At 33.6% G+C, this 20,552-nt stretch overlaps 1 protein-coding gene and 1 long non-coding RNA gene across 8 annotated transcripts in view; one reads left to right on the forward strand and one right to left on the reverse strand.

Moving 5' to 3' along the window:
- The window catches only part of LOC126888182 (uncharacterized), a 110,417-nt gene extending 106,654 nt beyond the window's left edge, over positions 1-3,763 (forward strand). The window contains exons 2-3 of the long non-coding RNA XR_007699448.1: positions 3,337-3,420; positions 3,505-3,763. This is a non-coding gene — a long non-coding RNA (uncharacterized LOC126888182). The remainder of the gene's footprint in view (positions 1-3,336; positions 3,421-3,504) is intronic.
- LOC114326818 (zinc finger protein 678) overlaps positions 1-20,552 on the reverse strand; it is a 222,409-nt gene that overhangs the window by 107,212 nt on the left and 94,645 nt on the right. For 6 of the 7 annotated variants that reach the window (XM_050656173.1, XM_050656176.1, XM_050656177.1 and 3 more), the window contains one exon: positions 15,473-15,595. The exons of the other annotated variant lie outside the window; for it this stretch is intronic. In XM_050656173.1, coding sequence (XP_050512130.1) covers positions 15,473-15,595 — 123 coding nt within the window. The remainder of the gene's footprint in view (positions 1-15,472; positions 15,596-20,552) is intronic. 7 annotated transcript variants of the gene reach the window in all.

The following is a 20,552-nucleotide window of genomic DNA, read 5'->3' on the forward strand; positions in this document are numbered from 1 at the left end:
TAAAGATGGAGTTACTACAAATAAAATGGTATCTTTGGATGGTGAACTGATTGTAAAAAGCAATAGTTTTAAGTACTTAGGATCGGTATTACAGAGTAATGGAGAAATAGATGGGGATGCATGCAGTCCCATGCAGTAGAATTAGGGCTGGATGGATGAAGTGGAAAGCAGCGAGTGGTGTGTTGTGTGACAAAAAAATTCCAATGAAGCTGAAGGGAAAATTCTATAAAACAGCCATAAGACCGGCTATGATGTACGGAACTGAATGTTGGGCAGTGAAAAAGAAAGAGGAACAACGAATGCATGTGGCGGAAATGAGAATGCTTAGATGGATGAGTGGAGTGACAAAGAAGGATAAAATTAGAAATGAGTATATTAGGGGAAGTTTAGGTGTGGCACCAATTGATGCCAAAATGAGAGAGCATAGGTTAAGATGGTTTGGTCATGTTCAACGTTGAGACGTTAATCACCCAATACGAAGAATAGCTGAAGTGCAGATTCCTGGAAGGAGTAGGAGAGGAAGACCAAAGAAGACCTGGGGGGAGACGATAAGGCAGGAAGCTGACCTATTACTTTCTAGAATCAACCAAATTCACCTTAATATTAAATTCACCATGGAATTAGAGTCTTCCCAGTCAATCAATTTTCTCGACCTTACTATTACCAGATTAAATGACCACTTCGAATTCACCCTATGTCACACAAACTTGCTGCTTTTCACAGTTACATACACCGTCTTGAAACCATCCCCTTATCACAATCCAACTACAAGAAATAATTAAATATACTACGTCAAATAGCTTTAAATAACGGATACGATCCACACATCATAAGCTCATTCATAAAAGACAGCTCAAGGTCTTACGACATGCTACGTTTCCTAGGGATTTGACAAAGAAACATACTTATGCTTCCATACCTTTCCACGAAGATAGACTGTCTGAGGATATTTCAAATATTATAAAAAGATCAGTAGATAACGTTCAAATTTCTTTTAAGGTATCCAACAACTAAGGACAGTCTCTATCCAACTCCAAAGATATTATCAACTATATGAATCGTAGTGGTGTTTATAAACTACAATGTTCTCACAGTGATGCTACTTACATAGGAAGAACTTGTAGATCACTTGCTTCTCGCTCTCTTGAACAGACCAAAAGAGAGAATATCTCTACCTTTTCACAACATCTTAAAGAGAAAAATCATACTCTGAATATCCCAGATGACGTCACTCTTCTACACAACATCCCACAGAAAGACTTCTTAAAGTTGGACTTGTACGAGGACCTAGAAATAGTCAAAGAAAAACAAAAAAGTCCAAATTGTGTCAACCGCCATGTTTCGTTCAACCGGGACTTCCATCCACTTCATCGACAACTCTTTTCTTAACTTCATTCTTAATTACAATATTACTATCCACCTCTTTATTACTTCCTTCACTTTCCTACAGTTACATTTACAGTTGATTTGGCACGATCCATAATGATTTTCTTTACTTATTCATCTCTACCCATTAACCACTATCATCTATCCAATGATACACATACAAACTAACATCTGATGTCATCACCCACATACATCTCCAACCTAAATTCTCATCCATAATTTTTCTGTGACTATCTTCACCCCATCTACTCACACTACAACTAAATTTAATAGTCTCACTACTCTTTCCGGGTCCCGTTCATGTCACATTTTCATTATAATCTCATGAACCTCTAACAGACAACCCTCTCCCCTATGGTCAACTATATCATATGACGGTCTGTTTTGTCGAACCGTTACAGTTCTGAGTTCTGAATAGGTAGCCTGCAGGGATCTTGGGAAATAGTCGCATGAATCTGAGCTTGTCTTATAAATCCCTCCCAGATTATGAGACAGTTCTACACCTCTGTCACCCCCATTGTGATCTTTTATGGTACTTCCACATACTATAACAACTTCCAATCATTCGAATAAAAATTGATAACTTGAAATCAACATAAAATTGCTTTTCTAAGCCCTAGATGTTCACATAAGAGGGATTGATAACATTTATTAAGTTTTCGTTCTAACGTGTAATGTTGTTTGCCTATCTTTTTCAAGTATATTCAAATGGGAAATAAGCCACAATTTTACCTAAAAATGATTTTATTAACGTTTCGACGCCCAAGTCGGGTGTCGTTGTCAAAATACAAAAAAATACAGTACATTTTGTATTTTGACAACGACACCCGACTTGGGCGTCGAAACGTTAATAAAATCATTTTTAGGTAAAATTGTGGCTTATTTCCCATTTGAATATACTTGATTATAAAAATGCCGCAAGAAAATAGCTTCAGAACAACACCTATCTCTTTCATTACAAACATTCTAACTTTGACATCAATTTATTTTCATTTTAACAGATTATTTAGCATAGTGGGAGCGACTGTTTTTATTGTTAATAATTTAACAAACTTTACAATAAATATCACAAAACCAACAGGGAAATTTAACTTCCTGTGAAACTGTCATTTCTGTCATGTCATCATTCAGAATTTCCGCTATCAAAGCCACTTGCTTCCATAGCCATGATGTGAACAAGTCAAATTGAGCTCAATGGTACCTCGAGCGTGAAACATTGGATATTTTAAACATCCATGTTTATATTCACATCATTTTCATATGTTCCTATGACGGATTAATTATAAAGGGTTTTTACCCAAATATTTTTTACTTTGGTGGTTAGCATGTTAGATTCAAGTGAGTATAACCTATAACTTTTTAAAATCGCAGTCAAAATTTTAAATACTTGCATTATTTTATCAGGTTATACACATTTTAGGAAAACACTGATGATGATCGGTCAACCGATTGAAAACTAGTTCTGTCTTTGATGTAGTTCTGTATAGGGATTTTAACAAATATACCTTTTATAAAGGATTTCATGTTTTTTTTATATGTTATTGAATTTAACAAGTCATATTTTATTATATCTTTATTAAAAAAAATAAACATGATTTGTTAAAATATTGTTTTGTTTGCTTCCCATCCAGATCTTCATCGTTCATGTTTATGATTAGGACAAGACGAACACACACCTTGGGAATCTGATCTAGGCTAGGCTGAACCATAACTATAATGATTGTGATGTGATTTCAAATTACTTGCGTCAGTAAACTGTTTCAAACACATTTCACATTTGTGGGGTTTTCCTCCAGTGTGAGTCATCAAATGTGATATCAAACTAGCAGCATGAGTAAACTGCTTTAAACAAATTTCACATTTGTGAGGTTTTTCCAATGTGAGTCATCAAATGTGATTTCAAATTACTTGCGTCAGCAAACTGTTTCAAACACATTTCACATTTGTGAGGTTTTTCTCCAGTGTGAGTCATCAAATGTAATTTCAAATGACCGGCTTGAGTAAACTGCTTTAAACAAATTTTACATTTGTGAGGTTTTTTTCCAGTGTGAGTCATCAAATGTAATTTCAAATGACCGGCTTGAGTAAACTGCTTTATACAAATTTCACATTTGTGAGGTTTTTCTCCAGTGTGAGTCATCAAATGTGACTTTAAAGAACTGGCGCGAGTAAACTGCTTTAAACAAATTTCACATTCGTGGGGTTTTTCTTCAGTGTGAGTCATTAAATGTGATTTCAAATGAGCCGCTTTAGTAAACTGCTTTAAACAAATTTCACATTTGTGAGATTTTTTTCCAGTGTGAGTCATCAAATGTGATTTCAAATTACTGGCTTGAGTAAACTGCTTTAAACAAATTTCACATTTGTGAGGTTTTTCACCAGTGTGAGTCATTAAATGTAATTTCAAAGCACTGGCGTAAGTAAACTGCTTTAAACAAATATCACATTTATTTTTTTCTTCAGCGGTTTTCTTCAGAGGGTTTTCTTCAGCATGTATTCTCGAATGCGTTTTCAAATTAAATAGCAGAAAAAATTGTTTTAAACAGATTGCACAAGTGTACGGTCCTTTTCCTTTTCTTAATTTTTTTTCTTCAACGTATCTGCTCAAATCTTCTGTATGAGATGGATGTTTAGAGTTTTTCATAATTTTCATTCTCTTCTTATTCTCTAGCCAACCTAAAATATAATAAACATTTTACTATAAAGAACAAGCTGAAAATGCGAGCATTATCATAACGAAAACTTTGTTTATTTACGTATTTAAATTCATAATATGGAAAATTTCTATTATGAAAAGTTGTTTAGTATTAAATGCTATGTTTTAATATGCAATTATATCCTAATTTAAATATTGTGAACTATAAAGGTACTCTACTCTCGAGCGAAATTAATATTTTTTGACATACCTCGAATAAAATTGATAAAATTTGATATATGATGATTGCACCTTAGATTTTAGACCATGCAGATCTTGTAACGGGTAGTTCTTCTAAGGACGACAGACTCGGTAAAACACAAGTTAAAAATAAAGTAAATATATTAAAGATAATTATATACAGTTTAAAACAAATAAAATAAAATATAACTCCGTCTTCTGCAAAGGAAAAACAATATTAAATTTCTTACAGTTATCCGATCATAATAGCAACATTAAAATAATACGATAAACAGTGTATTTATATACAATAACAATCTCGCTACGTTAAATCGACATAGCTCTATATTCCGATCCGGAGATCATTCCTCGCTACTACCGCACACTGCGATAACGGTCATGGCAAGACTCCACCTCACATACGGTGCATCTATTGCCAAGCCAGCTAAAGCTTGTTCAATACGCGAGCAGCAGCTGTTAAGCCATGGTTAGTTCAATTCGCTAGCCATGACTGATTTTCTCATTCTCCTAGCTCGCCTTAAATATGCTCTCGATGCTCTCTCCTTCGGTTTCCCCCAGCGATGCTATGCGCCAACGCTGACACTCCTTCGGTCGTCTCTGGTGTAGAGCAGCTCATCGCTTGTCGTGGCATCACATTGTTACAATCTTTTTATGAAGAATAACTTTTCTTCGTAAAATTAATAATAAAAGAGTTATGAATGAAAATGATATAGGTATCCGTAATTTGAGAAAAATTTTCAAATATTTTTTTTATCTTTAGAAGGATGTACAAGTAGTTGCATATTAGAATATAGTTTTTAACTCCAAACAACTTTTTATAATAACACTTTTCAATATTGTGAAAAATAAAGATACTTTTTCATATATTTTGACATACCTCGTATAATATAGATTTGATATCTAATAAAAATAAATAAATATAAAATAAACAGTTTTCCTTGAAAATAGTGAACTGTTATTTAACATTACATGAACGTCAACGTTTAGTTGCGTCAAACGAAAACAAAGTGGAGTTGACGGAAGAAAATGACAATTTAAAGGATATCTCTAACCATCTTCGGATATCTCGAAGATGGTCAGAGATAGCGAAATGCCGTTTTCAGATTTGGATTCAGAAGACAAAACTACATAGGAATCCATCGCTAGGTGGCCTCTAGATATTTCAGGAGCGGCAACGCAATAACACACACACTTTTGCGAAACACACACATTTATAAACGAAAAGTTTTCGTTGAAAATGTACGAAAAAAATATAGAACAAGAATAAAAAGTAACAAAAGTTTAGAAAAAGTAAATATACGATCGAAAAACTGACGAAACGAGAAATACGAAAACCCTTTTCATTCTACGTTGCCACATATGCCAGAACTCTAATGTCAGAAGAAAAATTCTTCGAAATGGAAGATGAAATCAAAGAAATTAAATGGGACGTAATAGGAGTCTGCGAAATAAGACACCGTGGTGAAAACTTAAAGACGCTGAAATCAGGACACCTCTTCTACAGGGTGTCCCGGAAAATAGTGCGTTCCTTGAAGGTGCGGGTTAAGTGTTCCATTTAGAGAAAAAAAGTCTGATAAAATTTTTTTGTAAAGTCAACCGTTTTCAAAAAAATAATTTATTAATTTTAATGCATTTGACTAACGTCCACAGAAACGCAAATACAGCCGGCAACTCTGCGTTCCTTCTTCTGTGTAAAAATAATTTTACTGTAACTCAACTATCATGAATCATCGACCATTAGGCATAATATAATATGTTTTGTTCTGAAGCTATTTCCTTGTAGTCCAGGGTAATAAGGTTTTTTCCATGACACTCGAGCAGCCAGGGTACTGAAGCGTTTTTTCGACAGGTAATACCTATATGAGCAAATTGTAACTATTTCCTGCGTAGGATCTGGCGGCCATTTTTATTAATAAACAATTAAGTGTCAAAAAATGGCATTTTTCCCTTTTTTTTCAAATCAATGGAAAACAGTGAAACTTACGGTTTTCTTAGTACAATTAACTTTGAGATTATGAAAAAAGCTTTAAAATGACGTATTACAAAGTTTGATATACACATTTATTGTTAATATAATTGCGAAAAAAAGGTCGGAATTGCAAAAAAAATTAATTTCGCAATATCTATTGTAAAAATTAGTGTACAGCTTTGAAATTTTTGTCATATAAGGGTTCTTTGGTGCTTAATATGTGATAAAAATTTCAAAGCGATTCATTCAATTGTTTAAATTTTATTCAAATTGTTTATCCCAGAGAGCATTTTTTTTACAATAACATAAGTCAGAAAAAAATGACGTTAAAACCATTTCACAGGTGTCAAATGAAAGAGCATGAGCTATATTTTCAACTTGGTTTAAAAAAAGCGAATAAAAAATGCATTTATTAGTAATAAATAATTATGCAAAAGTATCGTAAACCTTTCCTTATAAACTTTTTACTTTGTTATATAAGTAATTATATATATTTATTACAATTTTTTATCAATTATAATATAAATAACATTACTTGGTAGTTGTGCACTTAAAACAGGGTAAAAAAGTTAAATTTTTTGGAAAAAGTTATTCAAAAAGTTTATAAGGAAAGATTTACGATACTTTTGCACAATTATTTGTTACTAATAAATGCATTTTTTATTCGCTTTTTTTAAACCAAGTTGAAAACATAGTTCATGCTCTTCCATTTGACACCTGTGGAATGGTTCTAACGTCATTTTTTTCTGACTTATGTTATTGTAAAAAAAATGCTCACTGAGATAAACAATTCGAATAAAATTTAAACAATTGAATGAATCGCTTTGAAATTTTTATCACATATTAAGCACCAAAGAACCCTCATTTGACAAAAATTTCAAACCTGTACACTAATTTTTACAGCAGTTATTGCGAAAATAATTTTTTTTGCAATTCTGACCTTTTTTCGCAATTATATTAACAATAAATGAGTATACCAAACTTTGTAATATGTCATTTTAAAGCTTTTTCCATAATCTCAAAAATATTTGTACTAAAAAAATCATAAGTTTTACTGTTTTCTATTGATTTGAAAAAAAAAGGGAAAAATGCCATTTTTTGACAGTTAAGTGTTTATAAATAAAAATGGCCGCCAGATCCTACGCAGGAAATAGTTACAATTTGTTCCTATAGGTATTACTTGTCGAAAAAACGCTTCAGTACCCTGGCTGCTCGAGTGTCACGAACAGGGTATATTTTTGTCTTATTACCCTGGCCTATTGTGGCATTTTTATAATTAAGTATTTTCGATGGGAAGTAAGCCACAATTTTACTAAAAAAATGAATTTATTAACGTTTCGACGCCCAAGTCGGGTATCGTTGGCAAATACAAAATAATACTAAATAAACAAAAATGTTGTTGCTTAGTAAAAAATTCTTCTAAGAATTTATTTAATCTGACTCATTTATATCGGCAATTCAGGCATGTATTATACATTTTAAAGTAGAAGACTTTAAAATGATATTGCCAATATTTATGAGTTGCGTTCCTGGGACGACTTTACTAAAAGATAGTTCATTCGATTACATGAAATCAACCCCAACTCAAGAATATCCGCCACAAAAAATTATAGCATGTGATCTGTCTTTAAAAAGACCACCAAATGCTACGATGGCAGTAAAATTCTCGCGCTAGAGATTCCATAGTAAATCACGAGGGAAAACGAGGAAAAAACCTCGTGATACTATCCCGACATCGTAAGTATTTGGGCTTACATTTAATTTACTCTCAAAACTAATACCAAATTCTGACTTTAATGTATATTATGCTATTTTAAATTATAAATAATTTTAATAATACATAGATATTATATAAATAATACTAAAATATGTACTAAAATATTATATAATACTATTATATAAATAATACTATTTGAATGTTGTTGAAATGTTGAATTTATTTCCTATTGTTTTAAGTTTCTCGGATAGTCCTTTTATACATGGTAATGATATTTTCCTCGTATTATTTCTTGTGGATGTTATAGGATCCCGTTCTACGTTGTTCTGTTCCATTCGATCCAATCTTGACAATTCCTTATTTATAAATTCCTTGGGCGTCGAAACGTTAATAAATTCATTTTTTTAGTAAAATTGTGGCTTATTTCCCATCGAAAATACTTAATTATAATTACGTATTGATAAAATACTGATAACAGTGATAGAAAAACAGCATAATATTTGTGTTTACTAAATATCTAATAAATAAGGTTTGTAAAGTTTGTAACTTACAAGAAAATTTTTTATTACAATCAAGCTACGTCTTCAGGAAGTATCTATCGGTAGAACATGTTACAAAAAATTTGAGTAGGTACTACATTTCTCCATTCAATCTTCTGGGAAATGCGAATGGTTCAATCAGATAATTACTAATAATCCCAGCCCATAAATTCATACTTTTGGCACACCATTTCTCGTAAAACAAGCTTTATCCGCACACACTTTACACAGAAATTCGGGTTCTCTGAAGATTTTGTTTTGAAACCATCTACAAATCCTTAAACTTCGAGCTAAATCGCCTTGGTGTACCTAAATCTTGCACTAATTATACACTATAGGTACGTAATTAACATGATACTTGCGATCAAAATCATGACAATACCACAACAATACGATGTATTCTCGGGTTACAGGTAATTATGATATGACTGTTTGTGTTTACAATTTTAAAAATATCTTCGCTATGTCAAAATAAATAAAACTGCCGGGTTGCCAAATATAAATTTTAGTAAAATACATTATTTTATTTTTTTGAGGCAACAGATGACTTTGAAAAAAAAATGTATAAGAAAGTTTTCTTTTAAATGGTGCATTCTACCCACACCTTTAAGGAATGCACTATACTATTTTCCGGGACACCCTGTATAGTATTGGCTCCGAAACCGAAGCAGTTGGAGCAGTCGGTTTCTTCATGCATAAAAAACATAAGAAGAACGTAGTTGATATAAAAACTGTGTCTACAAGAGTTGCCTATGTAACCCTAAAGCTCAACAACAGGTATAAACTGAAAATTATCCAGGTATACGCTCCAACAACACAACATTCAGACGAAGTAGTTGAAGACTTTTATGATGATATATCTGTAGCTCTAAAAGACACACCCACCCACTTTACAATCCTGTGTGGGGATTTTAATGCAAAATTAGGCCTTTTAAAAGACGAAGCAGAGACATCACTAGGAAATTTTGGAAGTCTAGGTAGAAATAAGAGGGGAGAAACACTCTTGGGTTTCATGCTACAGAATAACATGTTCCAAATGAACAGTTTTTTCGTTAAAAAACTACATAGCAGGTGGACGTGTGGGTAAGTCCTGATGGTAAAACAAGAAATGAAATAGATTACATTATCAGCGACAAAAAACAGATTATCACAGACGTGAGCGTGCTTAATAAATTTACTACAGGAAGTGATAAAATCGTTTGATGAAAAAGAAAACTTTGCAAGCCTGGACGTCCCCATTAAATATTGATAAATACCAACACCATATAATCATATAAACGCATATGTTTATATTATATTAATGTTTAGCATAATATTGGAAAAAGTTATACAGGAAGCAAATATTAACAGAACAGGTCTTATATATCATAAGAAGCACCAGCGCTTAGCATTTGCCGACGACCTGGTAATATTGGCTAGGAGCAAAGTGGAACTGATGGAAACAGCTAAGAAGCTCGAAGAGAAAGCGGCGACCAAAGGCTTATATATAAACGAAGAAAAAACAAAATATATGGAACGGTCAAACAAACAATTTACTCAGGGTCAATACATAACGATGAAAACAACAAAAGGAATCCAATATAAATTCGAAGAAGTGAAAAGGTTTGAATACTTAGAAAGTACTTTCACGAGGGACTCTAATATCCAAGAAGAAATACGTAGAAGAATTATGTCAATGTCAGGTAAGCGTGCCGTATATGCTCTCAACAGGCTGTCGAGAAGCAAAAATATATCCCGAGGAGCAAAGTAAAGAACCTACAAAACCGTAATAAGGCCAATCGTAACTTATGCATCTGAGACATGGACTATATCAAAAAAACAGCAAGAAATGCTATTAGTCTGGGAGCGAAAAGTGCTGCGCAAAATCTTTGGTGGGAAGGACGTAAACGGTCAATGGATGCGAAGAACAAACAAGGAGCTATCAGAGCTTTATCAAGAACCTAATATACTAGCAGTAACAAGAGCTCAAAGAATTAGATGGCTGGGTCACGTTCAGAGAATGAGTTCAGCGAGAGTCCCAAAAATGATAATATCTAGTGCTTTGGCAGGAAGAAGTAGAAGGGGAAGACCGAAGACAAGATGGAGCAATGAGGTCAAAGAAGACATGACAAGACTTAACATAACCAACTGGAAAAGAAAAGCTAACGATAAACGAGAATGGAAGAGAATAGTACACCAAGCCATGGACCTGCTAGGCCTGTAGTGCTCATATATTATTATTATATAAACGCTGATTTGGAAAGAAATACAACTTCAGATGAAAGTATAAATAACTTAAGGCTACGGGTACATAATTCGCAAATATTTTACGTGTATCCCTACTTTTTCTGTCTTTACACGGCAAATTACGTGTAGTAAAATTCACACTGGTGTGGATATATAAACATTACTAGAATGTCATTCTACTTGAAAATGTCATAATTAATTTAAAGAGATGGCTTTTGAATGTTCTTGGATAACTGTTATTTTTATAATTGCAAATTATTAATTCAGTTAATAAATGTGATAATTTTTTCACTAACTATGTTTTCAGTGATTGTAATAATTTATTTGTACAACAAAAACTAATAATCAATCGAGAAAAGAGGAAAAGTGTTAAAGTGATTTTTTAATGTTGTTATTTTGGAACGCTTACAATTTTGAACATCTCTAACAACAAAATACTTGGATCACAGGATATATCTGATGTATTCTCTGCTTGGATCTTCCACAAATAATACACAATAAATAACTTTTTATTAAGTTCACGTCTTAAATCAATTATTTATCAAATACACTATATATCAATAATATTTAATCAATTTCTCAAAATATTCCCGATGCAATGTCAAATATTTAAAATTGTCACTGATTGTCAGTGTCCGACTGACAATATATGCTGACAATATTATATTCGGTTGAGTGCGTTGTAAGACAAAGACAGATTTGGAAAATATTACCACGGCATTATGTTCATTTTTTTCAAATCCTGAAAAAACCAATAAATATTTTTGAAAAATTTAAACGCCGAATGAAAGACTAAATTATTACCGAGGGCCGAAAGTCCCTTAGAATAAATAAAAAGTTTATTTTGAATGAGATATTTGAAATTAAAAATCACACTAAATTTTCTGTTAGTTTTTTCACCCCTGTAACTTATTAAAATAAACATTATAGAAGTTCTCAGGGACTTTCGGCCCTCGCTAATAACGTAATATTTCATTCTGCGTTTAAATTTTTCAAAAATACTTATTAGTTTTCTCAGGATTCGAAAAAAATGAATCCCCATTTGAATAGCATTGCAGCCGAAAATACGTACCGATCCTCTTAAATGAAAACATAATTAGAGCCATTGAAGAAAGTCAATGGAAAAACTGCCCAAAAAATAAGCCCAGAAACTGGAGAACTAATCAAAACTCGAAGTAAAATGAGAGGAAGCGAAAATACTGAAAAAAGTGTGTTAACAGATATCAAAAAGAAAGTGTCAAAGGAAATCAGAAAAGATCTAGGGAAGTTTAAAACTCAAGGCATCCAGAAAACCATAGAAGAAAACAAAAGTTTGAAAGCTTTGAAAGGTGGGGAAAAAATAGAATGTAAGTTTATATAGGTTTTTACTGAAAGACAGGAAGAAGCGTACTTTTTCAGTCTTTACATTTATAGGTTTTTATCGCTAAATTTGCTACCTCTACTAGTTTCATTTCTTTTTATCTCACTACTTAATATGTTTTCCATCTTTTGCGTTATTTTGCCGGTTATTATCGTGCTCATCACTGTCTGTATACATAGAAAGTTGACAAATAATAGATCAGCTGTATTTGACGTTTAAAGTTGTCATTTTGTTAAGCGAACGGCTCCACGAGCGACAAGTTTACGCCAGCAATAGCCGTAAAACGAACTTAAGGTTCCGCGGAACGGAATAGGAATAGCCGAACTGAACCGACTACGCACAGACGGTAAGACACATTATAGTGAAAAAACCACGTTTAACTTATCTAGATTTAAGTGTTTTGTGGAGTACCTAATAGTCTAAGAGCTAGTGAAACCTGCGACTAACGGTCTTCCTGTAAGGCTAGAAATTTGTATAGTGATAATTCATAGCACACCAAGACTATGCCAAGACCAAGACATGCAAGTCCTGTAGTCGGTTCAGTTCGGCTATTCCTATTCCGTTCCGTGGAACCTTAAGTTCGTTTTACGGCTACTGCTGGCGTAAACTTGTCGCTCGTGGAGCCTTGACCTAAAGCTGTAAAAGTTTTAAAGTATTGTAATATTCTTGGTGTTTGAATAAAGCTATTTTAAAGCAGAGTAACAGTACTATTAATTAATGTATTTTTTGTATGGAAAAACAATTATTTGGAATAGTTTCTTGACAGTAACATGACAAAAGTCACATCTGAGAACGGACCGGATTAGCCCATAAGCATAGCAATTAGGTACCTACCCATGTATCTACTAACGTGACGCTTACTGTATAAGTCATTAAGAAAAACGATAACAAATAAAAAGATGTGCAATTAATCAACAAGACGGATTGATTTAGAAAATACTTTATCACTATCATACTGTGCGAGATTTAATAGAAAAATACACTAAATATAACACAGGTCAACAAAAAGTCTGAGTCTGATGTCACTCTGGCAGAAATACCAAAAATTTCAGTACCCAAATCTACAATCGACGTCCAACTGCTCCAGTACCACAGTGAAAATTTTCCAGGGCCTTCCAGTCCAAAGCTGAAGGCAGTGGCGTGCTGGCCATACAAATGAATCGGTCCATCACCGAGAGGCAGCGGCTTCTTGAGGCCGGTCAAATAAGTTTTCATTATAAATAATGAATAAAAAATTCGGATAGAAGGTAACGAGGATGGGAGGCCGCTTTCCTATGAAATCACCGTTCCGCTTGAAAAGTTCCAGCACGCCACTGGCTGAAGGCACCAGAGCAGCCACTACTGCCATCACAAATATTCAGTAGTAACGAAAGCAGCAATTTTTTGATCAGATCACCATCTGTAGAATCACATCTCATTAATTCAGAAGAGTTTAATGACTTAAGGCTATGGGTACATAATTCGCAAATATTTTACGTGTATCCCTACTTTTTCTGTCTTTACACGGCAAATTACGTGTAGTAAAATTCACACTGGTGTGGATATGTAAACATTACTAGAATGTCATTCTACTTGAAAATGTCATAATTAATTTAAAGAGATGGCTTTTGAATGTTCTTGGATAACTGTTATTTTTATAATTGCAAATTATTAATTCAGTTAATAAATGTGATAATTTTTTCACTAACTATGTTTTCAGTGATTGTAATAATTTATTTGTACAACAAAAACTAATAATCAATCGAGAAAAGAGGAAAAGTGTTAAAGTGATTTTTTAATAATATGTTGTTATTTTGGAACGCTTACAATTTTGAACATCTCTAACAACAAAATACTTGGATCACAGGATATATCTGATGTATTCTCTGCTTGGATCTTCCACAAATAATACACAATAAATAACTTTTTATTAAGTTCACGTCTTAAATCAGTTATTTATCAAATACACTATATATCAATAATATTTAATCAATTTCTCAAAATATTCCCGATGCAATGTCAAATATTTAAAATTGTCACTGATTGTCAGTGTCTGACTGACAATATATGCTGACAATATTATATTCGGTTGAGTGCGTTGTAAGACAAAGACAGATTTGGAAAATATTACCACATATTACCACGGCATTGTGTTCATTTTTTTCAAATCCTGAAAAAACCAATAAATATTTTTGAAAAATTTAAACGCAGAATGAAAGACTAAATTATTACCGAGGGCCGAAAGTCCCTTAGAATAAATAAAAAGTTTATTTTGAATGAGATATTTGAAATTAAAAATCACACTAAATTTTCTCTTAGTTTTTTCACCCCTGTAACTTATTAAAATAAACATTATAGAAGTTCTCAGGGACTTTCGGCCCTCGCTAATAACGTAATCTTTCATTCTGCGTTTAAATTTTTCAAAAATACTTATTAGTTTTCTCAGGATTTGAAAAAAATGAATCCCCATTTGAATAGCATTGCAGCCGAAAATACGTACCGATCCTCTTAATAGATTTAAACTTACCTAAACTAAAACCTACAGCTAAAACAGTATAATTTGCTCAATAACGATGTTACAACAGGTGACAAAAGAACTGGGTGGTGTTTGGTGTTATCAAAGAATAGGTGAAGAATTTTGCTTACATAAAAGAAATACCAAAACTATTAATTTTTTAGTATTTTAGAGTTTAGCATTTAGAGGTTTTTTGTATTTTTCTGTATCTCGTATTTTTGGGTTTTATATAAGCCATCTTTTATAATTAAAATTAATAAAAATATATAATTCAAAATTTGTTTGTTTTAAATAATATATAATTTGAATTAAAAAACAGAACTTTTTCATAACATTTTAAATATTGTTGTTCTGAAGCTATTTCCTTGTGGCATTTTTATACTTAAGTATTTTCTATGGGAAATAAGCCACAATTTAACTAAAAAATGAATTTATTAACGTTTCGAAGCCCAAATCGGGTTTCGTTGTCAAAATACAAAATACTATTGATTATAAATTTGTTAATAAATTCATTTTTTAGTAAAATTGTGGCTTATTTCCCATAGAAAATACTTAATTTTAAATATTGTTCTGGTAAGTACAAAAGCAAACTTTATTAGATAAAAAAATTTTCTTTTCTTTAGTTAGGCTTCAGTAATCAAAATCAGAGATACATAAGTCAGACTCAAAATTCATGTTGACCTGTGTAATGTGCATATTCACTATGCTTCTATTCCTTAAAAAAAAACTGAAAACAATACAGTTATGGTGAATCACGAACTCTATGGAATATGAAACAATTGACCAAATATGTATTCTAATTATTACCAAAAATATATGAAAAGCACAGCATGATATTCATTTGCTGAATGTTTATTTATTTGGCTTCCTACCTCACCTACTCACCTGGTTGATTTTCCTCTGGTTCATCCTTTAAATCTTGAATGTCTATTGATGTCCCTAGCTGAGTGTCTATATAATTTTGGTCATATTCTGGTAACTCTTTCTTTTCAACTTTAACTTCCATAGCTAATAAACAAATTTAATGAAAATTGCGGATACTCCTAAATTATAAGCAACGAATATACACGAGACTCATACATGTCTATATTCCTTGATACATTTATCTCATTTATCACATTTAAGATGAAGACAGTTCTATACACATACCAAATTTCATGACAAAATTCCGACTCTTAAGCGCTGGTTTCCTCGAAAGCGGCACCGACAAACTGCGACCGTAGCACTGCGATGAATTACGTCAGATTACGGTGAAAAATTCAAGGTTCTTCACTGCGGTAATGGAATGTGCAAACTCAGCAAGCGGTGGCTTCCAACGCATCCTTGGAAACCTCCGCTATTATTTTGCATGGTACAGTTTTTTATGACGTCATTCATCGCAGTGTTACGGTGGCAATTTGTTGGCACCGCTTTCGAGGAAACCAGCGCTTTAGTTTTTTCATTATTTGTAGTCAGGACCCTAAAATTACGGTCAGCTGCCCCAAGATGCATCTTGGGACAACCAATTTTAAGCTTTACGGTCCTGATTACAAATAATGAAAAAACTAAAAGTGCAACTTTTGTCATGAAATTTGGTAAGTGGAGTTAGAATAATATTTTTAATCACTTTTTCAAATAACATTTTCCGATATCTTTAATGCGAAGCAAGATATCGAAAATGTACCCTGTTTGTGGAGACGCAGTAGGCTGTGTTTAAAATTTAAATTTAGGTTGAGTATTTTAAAAAATATCAACATTCATCCTGTATGACTGTGCAAAACTTCAAATTTGTATTTATTTTGATAGCTGAAATACAGTGCTGTTTTCATCTTAAATGCGACACACTGTATAAGCTATTCAGAAAAATGATAACAAACAAAAGCCTAAGATGTGCATTTAACCAATGGAACAAGACGGATTGGTTTAGATAACACTTATCACTGTCACACTGTGCGAATTTTAATAGAAAAATACACTGAATATAATGTGCATATTCACTATGCACCTATTACCAATTACCACAGAACTACGACCTTGATGAAGTCATGCATTTTTTCCGCACAGACATATTGGGGCAAAAAGTCACGGAACTCACTGCCGTTCTGCATACTTTGAATCTTAAGTAGTTTGAAGGTTAAACTAGCAACTCAGGTCCTAGTAGTAGAGCTCCTGTTGGTTTGAACTTGTACAGTCCGTACAATATAGATACCGTTGCATGTCATTAAAGATCCAAGTTGACATTTTTGTCCAATAACAATTACAAAAAAATTCTTGAATTCATTTTGAATCAAATATATCACATAATTATTGCGAAGTGGATTATACAACAAAACAAATCAATATTAAAAGTAAATAAATAAAAACATTAGAAATAAGAAACAAGAATTAAGTTATAATCTTAGGATAAAGTAAGTAATAAAAACAATAAATATAATCAAACAAATACTTAGTAAAGAATAAAAACAAATCTGAAGTGTCAATACCGCAACTGTCAAACAAATGTTACCAATTTATGCCAAAATGTCACCTTGGTTCGATCTCAATTGTAATCCGAACGAGTGCGTTTTATAAAAACGCTTTATATTCCACGTATACAAATTAAATGAAACAAGTTAGAAGATGTTTCTTTAAATTTACATTAATAGAAAGCTTCCAATATTACTTCTACGCGTATATAATAAAATATGTCTAGTGGCTGTAATTATAGTGTACTCAGCTAAACGATTCTAAAAAGGAACACACCTACGACTTAAATATTTTGTGGTAGTATCATGTGATGCCACGGATGACATGCATCTACGCAATCGTTTTCCAAGACACTTTTTCGAAATGGGTAGAAATTGTTCCCGTAAGACGTGCCACAGCCAGCGTTGTATGTCAAGCGCGAAAGGACAAAGTAATAATGAGATTTGGATGTCCAACCAAACTCATATCAGATAATGCCACTTAGTACGAGAACAGAGAATTCAGAAGTATACTGAAAGAATTCAACATCGAAAAAATCGCAATTCCGCCATATCCCCCACAGAATAACCCAGTAGAAAGAACAAACAGGGTAACCAAGACAATGATTGCTCAATTCTGCGACAACAATCACAAGAAATGGGACTCATACATCCCAGAACTGGGAGGGGGACTGCACCGGATTCTCTCCAGCATTTTTAAATTTTGGACACGAACTAGACATACCCAGTAAAATTATAGAAACGCCTAATCTGCCCGACACAATTCCACCAACAAATGGAATAAATTAAGAGAAACTTTCGAACTGGAAAGAATCAATTTGGCCAAAGCGTTTACAATCACAAAGCCACTACTATAATCTACGCCGCGCCGCAGAGAGTGGACACCGAAAATCGGAGACAAAGTCATGATGAAAGATTACAATATTTCCAACGCCGCCAAACAACTGAACGCCAAATTAGGTCCCAAATTCTCCGGTCCATATACTATTCACAAAGTACTCTCCAAAGTAATTTTTCAGTTAAAGGATGCAACGGGAAAAACAATTAACAAAGTTCACATCAAAGATATGAAACCGGCTCACGACGATAGTACATGATTCCATTCACAATGGAATTCATAATGCCTAGTATCGCTTGTGAGGAGAGATTTGGTATGTAATAAAACTTAATTTGACGCCATTTATCATTGATTAGGCATATGGTATAATAGCTGTGTCTTATTTCTTGAGGGCTACCGTCTGCAAGCCTAATATCTGTTCTTTCCTCTTCTTCGGTTATGTTGTCTTCTAACAGTGTCTTCCGAGCTGTTTCTCCGATGAATGATTTCTGTGATCCAGTATCTAACAGTACTTATAACGTTTCTCCGTTTGTGAACGTTAGTGAGCAATGCGGTCTGTTGTCAAAATTGATTGTCTGATTACGGCAAGCTGTGACAGAGGACCTTAATTCTGGTTTGGGTTCGAGATGCCTCTGGGTATCTCGACCCTTGTGTCGTTTCCCGGATTGGGGCAACTGCAATCTCTGTGTGAGATATTTAATGTTCCGCATCTACTGCAGACAAGTATCGGCGTTGAACGGCATGTTTTACGGTTGTGGCCCCTCTTTCCACATTTCCAGCAGCATGTTCGTCTATCGAAGTTTAATAGTTTGTTTCTTGATGTTTTCTGGGACGTTCTATTAAAACGGGAGCTTCTTCTTTGTGAAGTATTGTCTACCTCTATTTTACTTATGTTACTTTGAATCGTTTCGTATTCTTCAGTCTGGCGTATAAGGTCTTTGACGGACGTGACATCTTTTTCCTTGATGTATAATTTGTAATTTGGGTGCATGTTTTTGTAAATTCTTTTTAATTCTTGTGTTTTGTCCATTTTGCCGTACCTTCTGATTAGCGTTTGAAGCTCTAATAGAAAATCTTTAAACCGTTCGTTTGTTTTCTGCGTTCGCGTTCTGATTTGGTCTTCCAAATCGTCTAACCAGTTCGCTGATTTAAAAGCAAGGTTGAAATCCTCCGTAAAATTGTTCCAGTTCGCCCAGAAGTCGACGTTGTTTCGGAACCATAGTATCGCTTTTCCCCTAAATACTTCTGGTAGCGCTTTCAATAATGTCTTGTCTCGAATCCGGTAACAGGTTTTTAGTTCGTGTAGCCTTTCCAAAAATTCTGTGGGGTCTTTAGATCCGTCAAAATGTAAGCCCCATTTTCTAACTGTGTCCATTATTTGACTATGTTCATTTTCCGTTTGTGTATCGTATATTTGTGGATCCTCAGTTCCCATATTGGTAACTGCATCGGTCTTTTTTGAGCATAAGTGCAAGACCATTCTTGATCGAAGATCGTCTAATTTACCTATCGTATCTAAGTTAAATTCTGCCATAACATTACTTAAATCCTCTTTCTTTAATTTATATACCCAGCCTACCGTCTCATCCGCAATTTCTAAACCTACCGTACGTTCTGATTCCGCCATATTTATGATATATTTGTTCAATCCATTTAAATGTCTTAAACCCTTTTAAAATAACTGCTCGGGCGCCAATTTAACGTGGTCGTTGCGTTTGTTGCTCCAGGTAACAAAAATTCAGCCGAAGACAGAAGGTTCGCTTTTTTAAGACGTAATTAAGCCTTAATTACTACTCGTTAATTTCGTTAATAAAATACATTTATAAGCTACGTATCGAACATTAGGTTCGGATCGATGTGACGATATCTGGTACATGAATGAAGGGTCTATTTAGGACGTTTCATAGCCGCCAGTTCATCGCCGGCCGATTCATCGCCGGCCCATTCATCGCCGGCCGATTCATCGCCAGTCAGTTAATCGTTATCTGATATATTTCCGAATTTTCGACAGTTACATTTATTATTTATTTTTAGTATTAATTAGCAATTCTAGGAAATGACCATTCCCGTTGCCATACTTAATCTTTTAATAGACTTTTAAACTTTTATAATATAAGTATATTATAATGAAAATCTTTTAAATTTCACGGTCAACATTTCCAACCAAGAGAAACTGTTTCTTAAATTCGAAAAGAACCCAAAATTTCTGTACAAAAATTTATGGGAAGTAGAACAGTAAATATAATAATATTTTTTATCTTTTTAATTGTCAAAAGTTTTGAACTGAATTTAACGTCGTGTCGTGTCATCTCCCATAATACAAAATCAACTCACTAACTGGCGATGAAACGGACGGCGATGAAAGGGACGGCGATGAAATGGACTGGCGATGAACCGGCGGCATCGAAACGGCGGCGATGAACAGGCGGCGATGAAACGTCCCATTCCGTGAATGAATACTACCGACGATCGCGTCGATTTAGGAATTACATTTATTAATATGAAACGGACATATAAGGAGAGGAAATCTCGCTCAGTTCGCCAGAGGAAAAGACATGTAGGGAAATACGATCAACGCTCGTAAAAGGATAGGTAAAAGGAAAACCGTCGGCTTCATTCAACACACCAAAAGGACGGCGGAAAATAGTCGGGATAACTCACCTCTTATACCTCGTTGTTGTTT

Source organism: Diabrotica virgifera, chromosome 7 (genome assembly GCF_917563875.1).
Source record: "Diabrotica virgifera virgifera chromosome 7, PGI_DIABVI_V3a".
NCBI classification, from domain to species: Eukaryota; Metazoa; Arthropoda; class Insecta; order Coleoptera; family Chrysomelidae; genus Diabrotica; species Diabrotica virgifera.